An 18,244-nucleotide genomic window follows, 5' to 3' on the forward strand; every position below is an offset into this window, starting at 1 on the left:
TTTGTGATTGAAGCTTATCAAATAATTACCAATCTGGTAGGATACTGGAGTTGAGGGAGTGGGAGGGGGGGGGGGCTCCCCTAAGGCTCCCCTCCCCCAAGACACCCACTGGAAAAACACCTACGGGTCCACGTTTTGAAGTTGTCCTGGTTAAACCCCCCATCCTCGCTGTATGCTCCCATGTCCAAACCTCAAACCCTTTGCACCGTACCTTGCTCTATTGATGCTCTCTGACTAAGGTATGGTCATCCATAACCTTGTATTGGCCCCATGTAATACATGGGATTGATGGGTAATTAAAGAAAAAAATGCTTTCAAATGTTACTGGGCACTTTCCTTCCTCCATGCTTGGATAAAGCATTGTGGGGGATCTCACCACGTGCTGAGGCATGGTGCCAATTCTTAATTCGATTAAACGGAACAAATCACAGCCTCGTTTTAACGCCACCTTCTCCGTCACGTTCGGGCTGGCACCCCGCGTTCATCATGTAATCAATCAATCATTGTTGCCTTAGGCGCCAGGCAGAAGCCATAGACGAAAATGAGTAGTCGCAAAATAAGGCTACGTCATTTTCTTTAGCTCCTCCCACCTCTAAAAAGAAATGAAGACATAAAGATCGATAGTGAATTTTGACTGCCTGGTCTTCAGATTTTATAACACAGAAGCCATATTATTTTTCTATGTAGTTGCAAAACAAGGCTATACGTCATTTTCTTGCAGCTTCTCCCACCTCTATAAATGAGGAGATAAAGAACGAATCAAGAGTTTCGGCGAAATACCTTTCTTATCTTATCCCCACTGGTCCTTGCGGTGCCCCTACCCTTCACAAACATGTCCTTGTAGTTCATGTAAACCCTCCTATATGTACATGTACACACGCACGGCCCACACACAATGAGTGAAACAAGGCTACGTCATTTTCTTAGCTCCTCCCGGCCCAGCTCTAAAACAATGAAGAAACAATGGCGAAATATCCTTTAAAGTTTCTTATGCCACCCCTACTGGTCATTTCTATCTGCCCCCTTTTCATACCTTTTGCACAAAGTTCATGTACTTGCACGGTACATGTGCATTGTACAATACACCTTCTTATGGACCATAATGGTGGTTACCATGCATGTACATACATTGGAGTAAAGCAGACGTGGCGCGAAGCGCGCCACGAAGTGACGTAGACCTACTAAAACATTGGGCACTCCAAATTTAGCTGTGCAGAGCGGCACATTATTCGACCTCAAACGAACCGCAAAGCTTTATAAGGACGTTGCACAAGTTGTTGGGGGTAGAAATTATTGCGCATACTGAAAAGTAAGAAATCGCTGGATGCCGTGGGCGCTGTGAACTACTGTGTACGATAGCGAAAGTGAACCGAGACTTGAAAGTGAGTTCGAGGAGGTGTGTGAATACCACCGACGAGTGACGGAAAGCATGTGATAAAAACGTGTTCGCAAGGCCGTGATATTTTCAGTATTTGTTGACACTCTTGCCGGATCAGAACGTGGAGATAGGACCACAGTGGGCTGAGGTTTTATTTCGCACTCGGATACGTTCGAAGCACCCAAGATGGTTGCTCTCCTGTTTGCCGTTGTCTTGCTGTGTTTCTCCAGCAGGGAGGTCTTTGGATTTGCTTTTCCGTTAGCACCCGGAATGGGGGAAGACAAACTTATTCGAGGACTGGTGAGTTACTCGTAAACTGTTTGTAGTACAGTATTATCGTGGGGCCTGTTCTACCCTTCACTCGCACTCTAGCATGGAGCTACATGCTCTATGATGGGTGGGTACTTAGACCCTACGAGGTTCGTTCCTCCTCTATATCGTCTCCTCGAACCTCGTGGAGACTCATGGAGACGATAGCGGTACGAACCTCATAGTTCTAGGACTAGCTAAGAGTAGGTAGACCTATTATTGGGACATTTTTTCTGTTAACTTTATTAAAAAGGAACGTATACCTTTGGTTTTCGGAACTAACCTGTGAAGAATAATTTCAAAAGCATTTTTTGTTTAGGTATTGTCGAAATTTTAGAGTTGTTATGTCCACGCAGAAAGAATACCCTGTTATCAGAACACACATTCTGAGATTAAGACAAGTTTCTCAGCTTCAAATTTAAGGGATAAAATCTGATATTTTTTTTTCCATAAAAGGAAAACCACATTTCCTCAACGTGAAATGATTTTCGAAACGCTTTATACTATCGAAAGCCGACTGTATTTCCAAACCAAGAAAGTTTGTATTGCCAATAATTTAAAGAGTGAATACCGAACGCAAACCTCCTTAAATGATGTTTAAGAGAATCAAGGGGTGGGTTTCTCGAGCAAATTCCCGCACCGTGCCCGAGGAGCACAAGTGAACCTCAACGCCGCCCGGCCAGCAATGCTAGGACTATTTGAAAATCCTCGTGCTGGATAACCTTTAGCGGAACCGCAGTGATTGACGAAACATGTCCGGTCTATGGGGGTGGTGCAACATTATGCAATGCATTGAAAATGGTTGTTGTAAGGCCTAAACATAAGGACTTCACTTTAGGCCTACAAATATGCAGCAATGGGATAATGTAGGCATATGGTTCTTATGAATAAAGCCACATAACAAAATCAGATTTTAAACTTTATGACTAAAATGAGCAAATTGACGTACTCATAGGAAACAAAAGGAAACCACCATTTTAATTTTCACAAATGAAAGACGGAACGTTTGAACGTTTTAAGAAATAAAATCAATTCCCACTGTGTTTAGACGACTGACATAACCGAAAGACTATTACTTACAACAGCTTGAGCAGACAGAGTGGCAATGGCAGGTGATCATGTCGTGTCATGGTAGGACGAATTGATTGCTAACTTATAATACGTATCAGATTTGTTTTAATTAGTAGCATTCAGAAACTACACAATTGATGACGTGAAATCTGATCAATAATTATTATTCAGTCTTAAAGATGCGATGAATTTCTTATGCATTGACTGAAGTCTAGAGGAAATTGATTTATTTCCCGATGTTAATCTCTCACCACCTTGTCAGATTTTTTAATTACTGATTCATCCTTACATGCCGAAAAATGGCAAACCGGACACCGTTTATTTCCTCCCCGATTTCTTCAAAGTAACACACGCGTGAAAAATGCGCGCATATTGCTGTCAAAATTCTAAATGCGATTCGTCTCAGGTGTTCCATCAATTGTTTTGGTATGCTCTCTTGAAAAAACCCTTTCACACGAGAGCAATTTAGGAAGGGTTCCTTGCTAATATTGGATCATGGAGGAATGATTGGATGAAGCAAGATTGTAAAATGAACCTCGTGTGAAAGGTAAACAATGTTTTCTACTGTCCAAGTTCTCCCGCATATTCAAACATTGCTAAATTTGTACAAACATGCTTAAAAAAAAGCAAGGGACCCCAGTTAAATTACTGTCCCGCGCGAATAGCACTTTCCTCCGTGTGAACGAACTTCCGAGAGATGTGAACCTTTTTTATTGAGTCGTTTCGTCATTCAAACGTGACACGTCAATCTTCATTAAAAACAACGTCATTCATTCAGCCATTTTCTCATGAAGGTTGCATTTTTTTCTAATACAAACAATGAAGAGATTAGCTCGCGTGTATTTTTTTTACCGTAAGAAGGCTCCAGATGAGAAGCATCTCCCAATATAATTGTCACTTCCATTGCACAAGAACAAACCTGATAAACCTATAGTGGACGTCCAAGCAACCTTGGTGCCAATTTAGCCAATGTTTACCCGCCATAATTGGGGGGAAATTCACCGTGCGGAGCAAATCCTTGAAAAAAGTTTGCTTCGCTACTTCGCAACATGAAAATGAAGGAATTGAAGTTGACAAGGAGAAGGAAAAAAAAAGTTCCGTATGGTGCTTCTCAGATAGTTCCCATGCCGCCCGATAGAGGCCCATGCGTCACTAACTCCAATGCCTCCCCAAAGACTTGACCTCTCGGTCACCCCTCTTAAGATAACATGCTGAAGGGTCCTTCTGAGATACGGAAGCCGAGAGCGAACATTTAGTGTTACCTTTATTAAGATGTGGTGAACGATCGGTTACTCGTGCTGTATTTTGTGTTGTGGGTGGGGTGTGGGCAATTTTAAGGCGAAACTGAAAGTATTTTGATGGTGTTTAACTAAATGTCTCTCTGTAAGTAAAATTATGTCTTCATCTTAATCGTTCGCGTCTTGAAAGGTGCTACCTCGTGGTTTTAGGATCTGCTTGGTTGTTTAGTAATCCTATAGTGGAACGTAGATTAGCACAGTACGAAGACACTGGACACTATTGGTAATTACTCAAAAATAATTGTTAGCATAAAACCTTACTTGTTAGCGAGTTATGGGAGCTGTTAATAGTATATAACATTGTGAGAAACGGCTTCTTCTGAATAACGTCGTTTTCGAGATAGAAAATAATTATTTCTCACTAAAATATTTTAGTTTTATTTCGAGACCTCAGAATTTGATTTTGATGTCTCGAATTCAAGCATCTGAAAGCACATAATTTCGTGTGACCACTTGAGTCCCAATTTTCACATATGTATGTATAGGTTGGGATAACTTGGTCTTTGACAATAACCGAATGTGTCCACTATCCATTGTCTCTTAGCAAAAAAAAACCGTGGTAGGTTGATTGAGAAGATCCAAGAGAGCAGCAACTTTGTTTTTCTGTGTTTCCCTATCACTCCCGTTGTCTGCTCCTTTCTGGTCTTTGACATTAACCAAATGTGTCCACTATCCATTGTCTCTTAGCAAAAAAAAACGTGGTAGGTTGATTGAGAAGATCCAAGAGAGCAGCAACTTTGTTTTTCTGTGTTTCCCTATCACTCCTGTTGTCTGCTCCTTTCTTATCTTTAGTTCCGCACTTCCGCACCCACGATTTTGTACTACGGTGTAGGCCCACGGCTCAATTCCTAGCTGTATGGTTCAATTGACTAGAAAATCTCTCAGTGGTTAATTTAGCAGGATACGGGGGCTTTACCCCCAAGGCCTCTTCCCTCTTCACGGAATCAAATAATTTACATCTCCGTGATCAACGTAAATATTAAACAAACAAGATGAACAATGAGTGTGGCCCTTGCTCTGTGCACCAATTAACTCATTAAGTCTTTGAGGTCACAATTTGCATGGAGTCAAAAGATGATCTCTCGTGTCCTCCACTTTGTATGGCCGTTTATTTTTGGTTAGTTCATATAAAACCACAGCCAAATAACAGAAACATTGCTATAAAAATAGAGAAGGAAAACACGAACCTTGAGGGGAATATACGGCTAGAGCATTTCTACTAATGGTGAGACAAAATTAATGTTCAAAAAAGTTATCAAACCTCATCTTGAAAAACAAATCCAAGTTCCTCCCTAGTTGGTCCGGAAATGGTTCTGTATCTTCAAGATGCAATATGTAACAAATCAGAGATATTTATCACCGTATATCCATATGGCCCAGCTACTTATTCAATACAACAATATATTTTCTCATCCAGATACTTATTCAAATTTAACAACATACATCTTCATTATCCAGCTCCTTATTCACCTTCATCATGGTGTGGATATCTTGTTTTCCTTTCGTCCTTCATAACATCCAAACCAAGGTTGAAAATGAAATTTACTTTCTCTGATGATTGGGGTCGTGTTCGACTAGGCGGCTACAGCTACGGCTACGGCTAGCTGCGTCATCATGCGTTCAGTCTTAGCCATAGCCGTAGCCGCCAATTCGGATAAAGCCCCTTTCACATGAGCGAAATTTAGCAAGGAATTGTAGCAATGTTGTAAAATTGTATAAAATGTTACTCGTGTGAAAGGACAATTATTTATCTACTGCCCACGTTGCCTTGCAAAATCTTGTCAAACCATGGAATTTCTTCCTCCATGTTCAAACATTGCCACATTTTACAACCACGCTAAAATTAAACAAGGGACCCCGGTTAAGTTGCTGTCGTGTGAATCGCACTTAATGCCTCACAATTGTTCATCTCATTTATTTCAATAGGACACGACTCTTTTGTATTTTGCCTCACCAGTTTTAGTGCATTGGAACATGGAGGTAGAAGTTGGAAGAACGGAATCCCCCGACGACTGTTTACCTTGACTATTTTGACAACAACATCGTGTGACCTTTCGGCTGACCTTGTAAATATTATTCATAAGCTCCTTAAGAAATGACTTCATCATTCTGTTTGTCTATGCACGGACCTTAGACACTCCTCTCTCAACATTCAGACATTTATTTGATGACAAATGACGACACGACCTTCGGGGCTTCATGACGAGTGTGGGTAATGTAAACTGGCATGGTGTTTAAAGGCACTGCCGTCGATTTCACCAAACTCTTCCTCAACTTTCACCAAACTCTTCCTCAGCTTTCAGGATTAATCTGAGAACGAGTCCCACCCCTGCACTGTCACATGAAAACCTTTAGATAGTCCTAAGTTAGGACTAGTTATTCGTTCTCACTCGAAAAAGGATTAATCATTTATGTTTCGTGAAATCTGGCGACTTCGATGACTACTTGAGACCTAGTTTTCACAGATTTGTCATTTATGCATTATGTTGGGGACACACCAAGTGGGAATACTGGTCTTTTTTTTTAAATAATTACCCAAAGTGTCCTGGGGTGGATTTCACAAAGGTAGTCCTAACTTAGAACTAGTCCTAGGCAATGCTAAGAGATAGGACCAGTCCTAAGTTAGAACCAGTAACTCATCCTAACTTAGGACTGGTCCTATCTCTTAGCATTGCTTAGGACCAGTCCTAAGTTAGGACCAGTAACTCATCCTAACTTAGGACTGGTCCTATCTCTTAGCATTGCTTAGGACCAGTCCTAAGTTAGGACCAGTAACTCATCCTAACTTAGGACTGGTCCTATCTCTTAGCATTGCTTAGGACCAGTCCTAAGTTAGGACCAGTAACTCATCCTAACTTAGGACTGGTCCTATCTCTTAGCATTGCTTAGGACCAGTCCTAAGTTAGGACTACCTTTGTGAAATCCACCCCTGTGCCTTTAAAGACGTCGACGCCGGTGGCTTATGGGTCGGGTCTTAGGGGTCCTGCACGGCCGTGCATCATCCTAGAAAACACGAATGACAACAGAACGTTCGCTTCCGCGAGACATTGAAAGACGGATTTCAAGGAAAGATTTTAGAAACCAGCCAACCATAGTGCAGACTGAGTAAAATAATGTGTTTGGGAAACTATACTCGTTGGAGGGAGGGGGGTTTGCCTAGGCCTTGTGAGTAAATAAGATGGCGTCAAGCTTGTTAAATTTATGTTCCTTTTGCATGTATGATGGTACATGTTGGTTGTTGGTATTTAGAAGCGTGTACTAATTTTCCATCATACACCCTTTGGTATTTTTAACTAACAAACAATAGGCCTATATTATTTCAGGCTTGGAAAAGTGAGATAGTTAGAACTTCAATAAAAGACAATAAAAGAAACATGTAAGCCTAGTCCTTAGCAATTTGTGTCCATTCATTCTCTCTCTCTCTCTCTCTCTCTCTCTCTCTCTCTCTCTCTCTCTCTCTCTCTCTCTCTCTCTCTCTCTCTCTCTCTCTCTCTCTCTCTCTCTCTCTCTCTCTCTTTCAAAATATATGCAAGTTGTATTAAGTAGAGGACGGACGTGAAATAGTCTGGCCCATATTTAATAACCAGTAAAATGTTGGGAGTAAACATTATTTTAGTTCTATTATAGTCCCCCATGTTACTACAATGGTTGAAGCGCTTTTTAGTGAGGGCCTTTTCCAAAATCCTCGGCTAGGGCTCCGATGTTTGCAGCATCGACAAGCACTGCAGCAGAGCCCGGAACCGTAGCCCAGGTTTGGAAAATGCCTGATGACCCATTTGTTGTTGTTGTTGTTGTTTTTTTCTCGTTTTTATTGTCAAAGAACTGTTGAGCAAGAGGTATGCTGTTTAGAATTTGCTAAGCGACCTTACTAGAGAACAAGTCACGAGCTATGTGACGCTCATTACATTGGTTGGTGACCTGTGTCTGCTTATTCAAGCAATATAATATGTGAATATCAGTTTAAAAAAAGTTGTACCCTGATGAGAAATCTGAAGACTAAAACTTCTCTTTCTCTTTTTCTGCAGGAATGGCTACAAAAGTACGATTACATCAAGATCGACGCCGGCAAAGACAGCGACGGTCTGGATTTCTCGATGATCAAGGACGGCATCAGTAAATTCCAGATTTTCAACAGTTTACCGAACACGAAGATGATTGACTCGGACACCATAGCCCAGATGGAGAAGCCAAGGTGCGGGTGTGGAGACCCGGAGTTCGCCGGAGTGGCGGAACGGAATGAGTTCCGGTTTGGACTGGAAGGAGGGAAATGGAACAAGACGGAACTGACTTACAGGTGAGAACGTTATTGGCTGTTTGGACCAGAATATCAAGAACAATCCGGTGAATCACCAGATTATCATAATAGCATGTCAAATAAAAATTGAAGAGGAATTGTTCATCCTGAATGAATAAGAAAGTAATGAATTAATGAACTTTCTTCCATATAAAACCAAAACCCACCCTTTGCCCCATCTTAATGAATTTCTCTAACGAGCACAGCAGTGGTCTGTTTCATGTTTCATTGGTTGAACCTCACCATGCGTTGCCAACTTGGGAGGCCAGGGGGAAAATTAGGCACACCGAGAGCTTATAAAACCTGATTATGGAAACCAAAAGTGTCCCGGAAACTGGGTCATCACCTCTGACCCCTTAAAATGTCCGTGTTTCTTGGTAAAATGTGACTAAACCGAAGTGAAGAGCGCATTCCACTTTCATAACCTTCACATTAACAATAAGTTACACTTCAAATTCCATTACAACAGATAAGTGTACCTTTGTTTGTCCTATAAGAGATGAGTTAAGTTTTTTTTAAAGAGAAAGCTGGTTTTTGTTTTTTCGATAACCACTTAACTTTTTGAGTCATATATTGTTCGTTTACTCTATAGAGCTGAGTAAAGTTTTGAAGTGCATTGTGTGAAAACTGGAGAGTGTTTCTTTTAATCACTTAACCTTTCACATATAATTTTGTTTATCCTATTCAGTGCTAAGTAAAGTTTGGATGTTTTAAAAGTGAACACTGATGTATGTTTTTTCAATAATAAGTTAACCTTTCATATTTTTTTAAGAGAAAGGACCAAAAATTATTGACCGTTGCTTCCAACTTTCTGGTGGGAAACTCACTTGGCCTTACGGTAACGGTCTTTAAAAAAAAAAAAAAAAAATAACTGATCATACATTATTTTTTTTCGATAATCACTTGAAACCTGTCATATTCGTTTTTAAGAAAAAGGAAACATTTCTTTTGAACGTTGTTCGAACTTTTTTGAGGGGAAACTCACTTTCCCTTCCGTTTTTTTTTTTTTTTTTTTTTTTTTTAAGGGAAAAAATTATTACTGTTTTCTTTATAATCACTTAATAATTAATATGTTTTTAAAGACAAAGGAAACCACTTGTTAAACATTGTTAATACTTTTTGAGGGAAACCCATTCAACCTTTTCTCCTTTTCGTGTCTTCCGTTTCAGAATAACCCGGATCCCGAAACACCTATCGAAAAAGACCGTCCGTCGAACCGTCCGAACAGCATGCAACGTCTGGAGCAGTCGCTCCCCGTTGAGATTCGACGAAGTCCGGTCCGGTCGAGCGGACATCAACATTAAGTTCATGGGGACGACGAACCATGGGGACCGGCGAGCATTCTGGCACCCCTTGGAAGAGGTTGCCCACGGATTCCCCCCTACCCACCCGGAGCTGCCCGGTGATATTCACTTGGATGATTCGGAGAATTACACATTTGGAGATGAAGAAGGTATATATTTTATTCTTTTTTAAAGTGTGGGTTTTTTAACGAAAGGAAATTTGACTGGAGCGGGACTTGCACCAACGACCTCCGGATTAACGTACCACCGCTCTACCAACTGAGTTATCTAGCCCTAAATTGGCGGTTGGTGTATCCCAACACATGCATAAAATAACAAACCTGTGGAAATTTGAGCTCAATTGGTCATCGAACTTGCGAGATAATAATGAAAGAAAAAAACACCCTTGCCACACGAAGTTGTGTGCGTTTAGATGGTTGATTTTGAGACCTCAAGTTCTAAATCTGAAGTATCGAAATCAAATTCGTGGAAAATTACTTCTTTCTCTAAAACTATGGCACTTCAGAGGAAGTCGTTTCTCACAATGTTTTATACCACCAGCCTCTCCCCATTACTCGTAACCAAGAAAGGTTTTATGCTAATAATTATTTTGAGTAATTACCAACAGTGTCCACGGCCTTTAAAGATACACGTTGCTTTGGATCGGGCGAGTTGGTATATGAAAAAGGTTCGAAACGATTTTTTGTTGTTGATAAAATGCATAGGGTTATAAAGATGTTTTCAAAGTAGAATATAATGATCCACACAAAATATGCCTCGAAATTGAATGGTTGGCTTTTTTGCGGGTCGGCCATTTTATGGAGTAAACAAATTGAATCAAAAAATGGTGTACTGTTACAGTCAAATTGTCATTGTTCAAACCCAAACTATTTAAAACTTACCCGATGGTTTATTGATATTAAACTCCTACTTGATATTTTATTTTACAGTTAAAAGTTAAAGACATTAAAATTAAAATTAAATGAATTATGAATACCTCACATCCAAGATAATTTGGCTTTCAATGCACTTGAGTAGTTCGAAATATTGTTCTCTGGTTTCATGAAATTCTTTCTCCATCTTCCAACACTTCATGGACTCATTGAAATCCACCCTCCACAAATTAACTATCCAAGAGTGTTACTTTCCTTGTTGGTGACCTTTGCTTTTCTCAAAATGACCTCCGCACCACATGATTGCAGATCGGTTACAATACTGTTACATACCATTTTAAACACGGTCACGGCCAAACTACAGTGTCCAACAGAGGACATGCAAAGTGCATTTTTGCCCTGTGGGCGCCAATGAAGTTTAAAGTTTGTACATGGCCCATTTTCATAAAGCCTGTAAGCATAACATAAATTGCTAAGCACAGACAGATATTGCTGAGCAGAGACTGGTTACCCGCCAAATATATACATATATAGTAGCAACTGGTGCCCCAGAAAATTTCTGTTCAACAGCTTTAGTTCATATCTCATCTGGAGCCCTCTGGCGTACATGACAAAATGCACTTTCCCCATGTCCCTTCAAATACTCCGTACGATGTAACCTAAAGCGCTGGATTAAGTCACAGTGTGCCTTCGGAAGATAACATTGCTCTTCCTGGAAGCGGAAATATCACTGCCGCATGAGGGCGTACCTTACTAATCACAAACACACCCCCGATCTAAAAGTAAAACTTGAGAAATTAATGTTCACGGCATTAGTTGACCTGTTTTAGTATCACCCAAACAATCTACAGTTATCACTGAAAGGAACATAATTTTCAGTACTGTGTAATGTGTGTGCTTACAAAATTCCTTTGGTACAGTGAACGATTTCCCTTGCTTAAGCAGAATTAAATGCACACTAAACCACTACTGAATATTGGTCTCCACTCAGTGCGCACAAAATAAGTTCAGTCTAAATTGTTGACAAAGTGTGGACGAAATCGTTCCCTGCGAGTAATGTACCCAGTTTGAAACCATCAGCCAACGCACTAGGTTGTTTGTTTATACCAATTTACTTTCTGTCATATGTACAGCCATAAAACATGTTCACCCATGACCCATGCCTATTTGTCAACCTACAACCCAAATTTACACCCATGTTTACACCAGCACCCAACTTTGTCACACTCATTTTGTTTGCAGTGTGACACTCCCGTTTATTTTTATACTCTATATATTTACACCCTTTTCCCTCTCCTTCCTTGTGCCCAGGAATCTATCTGCACCAGCTCCTCGTCCATCTGCTCGGCCACACCCTTGGCTTGGGTCACTCTCCGGACCCCAAGTCCGTCATGAACCCGGCCGTGCGACCCTACGACCCCGAGTTTGCCCTCACCAAGAATGACATGATGGGCTTGCACACCCTCTACGGCAGGAAAAATAGAGACAGCGTCCGCCGACAGCGTCGCCATCATTGACCTGAGAAGGAGTTTGAATAAAAACAACTTTTTCTTTTTTTGTGAGTGAGCTCTCCGAATTACGCAAATGCTACGAAAACATTACCAACTTCTAGTTGGTTGACACTGCTCTAGAATTGCAATGGTCGGCCGTGGGTTCAAGTCCCACTTGAGTAATATGCCTGTGATATGTTTTCCAACAGAACTCGGGAAAGTACTGAGCATACAGCGCTAGCACACATGGGTAAAACCAAAAACTTTGGTATCAATCTCTTGTGTTGCCAGACGAAGACCAGACCCGAGAAAAACCAATGATTTTTGTAATTAAAAACCATATCCGCTAAACTTCTTTTATGGAAGGTGTGACAACCTCCACCCCCCGCCCCCGACCACCAATAACCACCCCACACGGTGAACCACAAACCCCAAACTGACATTGATACTGCACATATGTTCATGACCCTAAATACTTCTATACCTTTTGTACATACATGATTCTTGTAAAGAAAGCAAAGGAACCAGTTGGGTAAGGTCTTTTTTGTTCTAACCAAGATGTCAAAAGCTGACCGATGTGCCTGCTCAGCAGAATTGTTTTTGTTGGGAATTATTGCTCAGAAACGGAACGGGCATAATTTCGGCACCATCGAATTCCACAAAAATAATTATGCTCAAAGAAACACTTTGCCTTGGATCGGTCGAGTTGGTCTTTGAAAACCGTTCTGTAACCGTTTGTTGTAAAATGTATATGGTTAGAAAGATATTGTAAAAGTAGAATACAATGATCTACACAAATATGCCTCGAAATTGCATGGTTTTCTTTTTACCCTGTCGACTAACACGGTCGGCCATTTATGGGAGTCAACATTTTGACTCTCATAAATGACCGACCGTGATAGTTTGGGACGTAAAAGGAAAACCGTGCGGTTTCGAGTGATGCTTGTGTGGATCATTATATTCTACTTTTCAAACATCTTTCTAACCATCTGCATTTCATAACAAACGGTTTCAAACGCTTTTAATAGACCAACTCGTCCGATCCAAGGCAACGTGTTCCTTTAAACCTTCCATAATACTAATTATGGTCCTTGCATTCCCGTGTTTAGATGTGGATTTGTGGCCCCAAAATTAAACAAAGAAAACAACACCTTGCGTAACACGGAGAGCTCAGTGTATATAAATGCCATGTAAATAAGCTGTAAAGATAAAAACGAAATACTCAGCCGAACTGTTTGAACTTTTATTTTGTATCAACCAAAGATATACTAATCAAACTATTATAATATTTTCTAATACTCTGTTATATATCCTTTATGTACACTTTCTGTTTGATAAGCTTTTAAAGTTTGTGTGTGTAATAAAATATTGTACAAAGTTTAACTTCTGCAGCAGTCATGGTGTTGTATTATGATTGTGTTTGATGAAGACATTATTTACTTTGGAGTTTCAATGACATTTGTAACGATATTATGATGTCAATATGATAAACATGGTTTAGTATATGGTTGTCAAAGACCAAGGACATGTGAAACGCTCACGTTGAAGTTTGTTTAGTGCGTACTAACATAGCAGATATAAACTGTTTTTTTAAAAGCCTGAAGCGCATTTCACAGGTTAGCCATGAAATTAGGTAGCCAGTTTGCGCGTTTACCGTGGTTTTGCATCGTTACGTCATTCATGTTCAGAAACCGGAAGGTAAGCATGCTTTTTCGTTTGCTAATGCTGAAAAAAGAAACTCGTAAAGTAAGCACACAATCGGCCGCTATAAGCAGCTCTACGAAATTTTGCCCAGTGTGCAATTTAAACGGAAGCGCAAGATGCTTGATCTCTATAAACAGTGTTCGAGTTTATGTGTGTGGATCAACACAGTTCTTCCAAGGAACTGCTGTTAATTTTACTTTAAAAGATCCCGCGGGGACTGTAAATATTTATGTAATCTATTTCCCAAAATAACTTAATTCTAAGAACAACCACAGCTGCAAAAACTTTTAAGTGTTGACATTTCGAACTTTATACTGCGTTTATTTTTTTGGGATGCACTTGGCACCGGATGATGTTTTTCCCCTGCCTAAAAGAGAAGCCATTTTGTTGTCGTTGTTTTGTTTTGTTTTGTATTTCGCAAATTATTCGGGTCCCGCTGCCCTATGCCCAAAACACCTTTGTTCAGTTTCTGTTTACCGCGGTCTGATAATGTCTTAGTGTTGTTCATAAAAACAAGAGACATTAACCAGCGAGATATTAATAATGTTCCTTTGCCAGCTAGCTTGGCGTCTAACATCTCATGTTCAACTCCCATGGAAGTTACTGAGTTCGCATCGGGGCAACCCAAGTAATCAAAATAGTTCATGTTCCCCCAAATCTGGGTTTAGTTTCAGATCGAACGGGTCTCTTTACATCCTTTCCTTATGACCCGTCATTCCATGAGGCCAAGGCCGTCGGTAACCGAATGTTTTACGATTCTATATTTTGTTTCTGAGATGTCCGCGGTTGTTTTTAATAGTGTCGTAAAACCCCCAAGGAATTTCAAAGCAAGGAGGAAAGTAGAGCAAGGAGGTTGTTAGTCTTGGTTCAAGACGAGAACAGACGATGCAAAACTATAGCGGGTGATACGGCACACTTCCCATGGTGGTGTGTGCTATATAAGACTTCGATATTATATTATTATAGCGAGGCTGTGAACTAATCCATGCGAAGAGCTTGAAACCAAGACTATGAGGTTGTTAGTCTTGGTCCAAGACGAGAATAGACTATAAACGCAAAGCTAGCAGACGATACGGCGAACTGCCCATGGTATAGTGAGGGTGGGAAATAATTCATGTAAAGGGCTTGAAACCAAGACTAGGCGGTTGTTAGTCTTGGTCCAAGACGAGAACAGACTAACGCTAAGCTAGCGGACGATTCGGCGAACTGCCCATGGTATAGCGAGGGTGGGAAATAATTCATGCGAAGGGCTTGGAACCAAGTGTAGGGGGTATTAAATGTTAGTCTTGGTCCAAGACGAGAATAGACTTATGCATAACTAGCTGGCGATCTGGCGCGCTGCAAGGGTCATATAATCAAATCGAAGGTCTTGGAACCAAGACTATCCAGGAGGTTGTGGACTTGTGGCATTGGGAAGGCACGTAAGCCAGATTTAGATTGATTGATTATTCCAATGTGGGTTCTCGGTTTCTGTTTGTGGCTTCCAAGATGTAATTAATGGCATGTATACCTTGGAATACCGGGAACTTGGATGTAGGAAAATGTAATGTAGGTCGTACAAATAAACCGAATACTGGGTGTAGCGAGCTGGCACATTCCAAGCCGGCCGTGAACTTAAAGGAACACGTTGCCTTGGATCGGACGAGTTGGTCTATAAAAAGCGTTTGTAACCGTTTGTTACAAAATGCTTATGGGTAGAGAGATGTTGTAAAAGTAGAATACAAAGATCCACACAAACATGCCTCGAAATTATTGCGTGGTTTTCCTTTTACCTCGTCAACTAACACGGTCGGCCATTTATGGGAGTCAAATTTTTGACTCCCATAAATGGCCGACCGTGTTAGTTAGCACAGTAAAAGGAAAATCACGCAATTTCGAGGCAAACTTGTGTGGATCATTGTATTCTACTTTTAAAACATCTTTCCAACCATATGCAGTTTATAAAAAACGGTTACATACGCTTTTTATGAACCAACTCGTCCGATCCAAGGCAACGTGTTCCTTTAAACTTACCCCGGTGTATCAACGCGCCGACCAGCCGCCTCCTGGCATGGTCTTGGGTTGGAGATTTATGGGCCTGGTCTGAAATTGAAAAACATCTGCAGAATGTTTTTAATACAGAATGTTTTTAATCTTGACGAAAGTATTTTTAATCAAGAAAAACACTTGGCAACTTTTCCACGTCCGGAAACGATATGCCTAAGCCTGCTATAGTGCTACATGACTAAGAGCATGTAGGCCTACCATCAGCATAAAGGTTAACTGTGCATGTTTTTTTCTGTTATTCTTTACTTGATGATATACACGATATCACTTGCACCTGGTCGTGAGACAAAGTTGGCAAGAAATGCGTAATTTTGAAAGTTCGGTGTTCTTTTTTAAATATTGCCCTATGCGAAAATGTCTGGATTTGAGCTCATTTGTACACGGAACTTCCGTTATAGTTCTTGTGAGCCGTCGTTCACAAAAACAGTCACAATTCAAGACGCCTTTAAATCTAGATTTCTCGGTCCTCATGGACTCCTCAACCAAGCTGTTGCACTTTCATAAAAACTCCGTCAAGTGCAAAAAACTTCATGCTGGGTCTCGAGTGTAGTGCCTTTTGTCTATATAGTCATTTGACGCAAAAGAGTTTGTGAAATGCAAAGATTTTAAAACGTTCCAATGGGTCTTGATTTAGTTTGGCGTTTAACATTGCGAATGATAGTGCTGTCACTGTTCATCGGTGCTGTCAATTTGATCATTTAACATTATTGTAGTTACGCATTACGGCGTTCTGCGTGCATTGAAATAAGGGTGTAGGTTCGACTCCCAGTCATTACACTTGTCCGGGGGTCGGAAAGACACTTGACTGTATTTGCTTATCTTCACCGAGAAGTAAATGGGTACTTGAGGACAGAGTTGGTTCATAGGACTGATGGACGGTGAACTACTTGACAGCACAGGTTGTATACCCAGGGAGGAGCTGAGCTGGATCAAGGATTGACTCAGTAAAAGAGATGTTTTTCATGCGAAATGACGCAGAATCAGAGTTGAAAGTAAATTTTTGTTAACCACTTTTCAGGTCAACCTGACCCGGAAAAAGACTAGGCTCGTGTGACCCAACATTCGGATCAATTCGTTATCTGGGTTAAAGGGAAGGTACACATTTGATAATTACTCAAAACGAGTATTAACTTAAAAACTGACTTGGTAACGAGCATTGGAGAGCTGTTGATAGGATAAAACATTGTGGGAAATGGCTCCCTCTGAAGTAATGTAGTTTTGAGAAAGAAGTAATTTTTCTCATTAAAATAATAAAAGACTTCGAGCTAGAAGTATTTTATTCCTATCTAAAAGCACACAAATTCGTGTAACAAGGGTGTTGTTGCTTTCATCATTTTCTCGCAACTTCGATGACCGATTGAGCCCAAAGTTTCACAGGCTTGTTATTTTATGCATATGGTGGGATACACCAAGTGAGAAGACTGGTCTTTGGCAATTACCAAACGTGTACCTTCCCTTTAAAACTTAATATAGCGTAAATTTCAAAGGTAAATTTCATAGTCGATAATGATACTGTCTGTATTCCAATGGGAAATTAAGCCAGCGTCAAGAAACATGGCATCTGCGCCAAGATGTTGTACAAACGCCATGTGTGCCATCTCTATAATTCGTGACATTATTGACGAGTGTTGGCTGTCCAATGTTTCTGTAAGAAAATGAAGGAGATATCTCCAAGATGAATTTGCCTCGAAGTCTTTTGAGGGAAGAATGCTGTGTATGTTGCCTATGATCGAGTGATGACTAAATTCTTTTTTTCAGAAGAAAATGTTTGTCATGATTTCTGGAAGCGTCTTTTGGGAGTCACTACTGGCTGTCAAGTCAGGTTATTTGTTGTTCCAATGTTCCAATAAACGAAGAAGGAATTAGCTGCTGCAAAACGAACAGGGCCAAATTTCATAGAGCAAGTACAAACAACTTGCTAAGCATAGAAAACTCTTGCTTAGCAAAAGTCAGCTACCAAACAAAATGCTATACATTTACCGTTGCTGTCACTGGTACCCACTCATTTCTTGCTTGGCAAAGGAACTTTCTAAGCACTGCATATTGTCTGGTGCTAAACAGCTTTATGAAATTGGGCCAAGTGGTTGTGAATGGTCCAAATTAATTTTGTTGGTTAATGACCTCGCGTTTCAACCAATGGAGCAGAGTCCTTCTCAAAGGTTAACAAAACATAAGAAATTGGTAACACAAACACACGCTTACAGATTAATACTGAACAGAAACAAAATAGCTTTGACTGTGATGTTCAATATCATGAGAAGAGGTGAACAGATAGACACATGAATATGACATAGACCATGGTCGGTCCGGTTTGTGTAGTGGTTGCTTGTCTCGCTTTCCACTAGGACCCCGGTCGAATCACACCGAGGGCACTGTATGTGTATTGGGTTTTTCAGTCTCTACTTGACTGCGTGGGTTTTTTTCCCTGGAATAATTTTTATCCCACATCTTAAACTGAAATTTCTTCATCATCCTCTG

The 18,244-nt window shown here is 40.5% G+C and overlaps 1 protein-coding gene across 2 annotated transcripts; it reads left to right on the forward strand.

The window, feature by feature from the left end:
* Positions 1 to 1,234: 1,234 nt before the first annotated feature.
* Positions 1,235 to 13,388, forward strand: LOC139939100 (matrilysin-like). Of its 2 annotated transcripts, XR_011786264.1 has the most exons (5): positions 1,235 to 1,678; positions 8,082 to 8,350; positions 9,520 to 9,803; positions 11,838 to 12,178; positions 12,226 to 13,388. XR_011786264.1 is itself a non-coding variant. In XM_071934837.1 (4 exons), the coding sequence occupies exons 1-4, from the start codon at positions 1,565 to 1,567 to the stop codon at positions 12,041 to 12,043; spliced, it is 873 nt and encodes a 290-aa protein (XP_071790938.1). In that variant the 5' UTR covers positions 1,235 to 1,564; the 3' UTR covers positions 12,044 to 13,387. The 2 variants fall into 2 exon arrangements, 1 of the variants encoding a protein (XP_071790938.1); XM_071934837.1 differs by having other exon boundaries at positions 11,838 to 13,387.
* Positions 13,389 to 18,244: the final 4,856 nt, after the last annotated feature.

Source organism: Asterias amurensis, chromosome 6 (assembly GCF_032118995.1).
Source record: "Asterias amurensis chromosome 6, ASM3211899v1".
In the NCBI taxonomy this organism is placed as follows: Eukaryota; Metazoa; Echinodermata; class Asteroidea; order Forcipulatida; family Asteriidae; genus Asterias; species Asterias amurensis.

Bases quoted from the DNA above. Each gene is read 5' to 3' on its own strand.
- LOC139939100 (XM_071934837.1), top strand. From the start codon at position 1,565: ATGGTTGCTCTCCTGTTTGCCGTTGTCTTGCTGTGTTTCTCCAGCAGG. The intron at 8,351-9,519 runs GTGAGAACGTTA...CTTCCGTTTCAG, and splicing joins AAGACGGAACTGACTTACAG to AATAACCCGGATCCCGAAAC. The intron at 9,804-11,837 runs GTATATATTTTA...CCTTGTGCCCAG, and splicing joins CACATTTGGAGATGAAGAAG to GAATCTATCTGCACCAGCTC.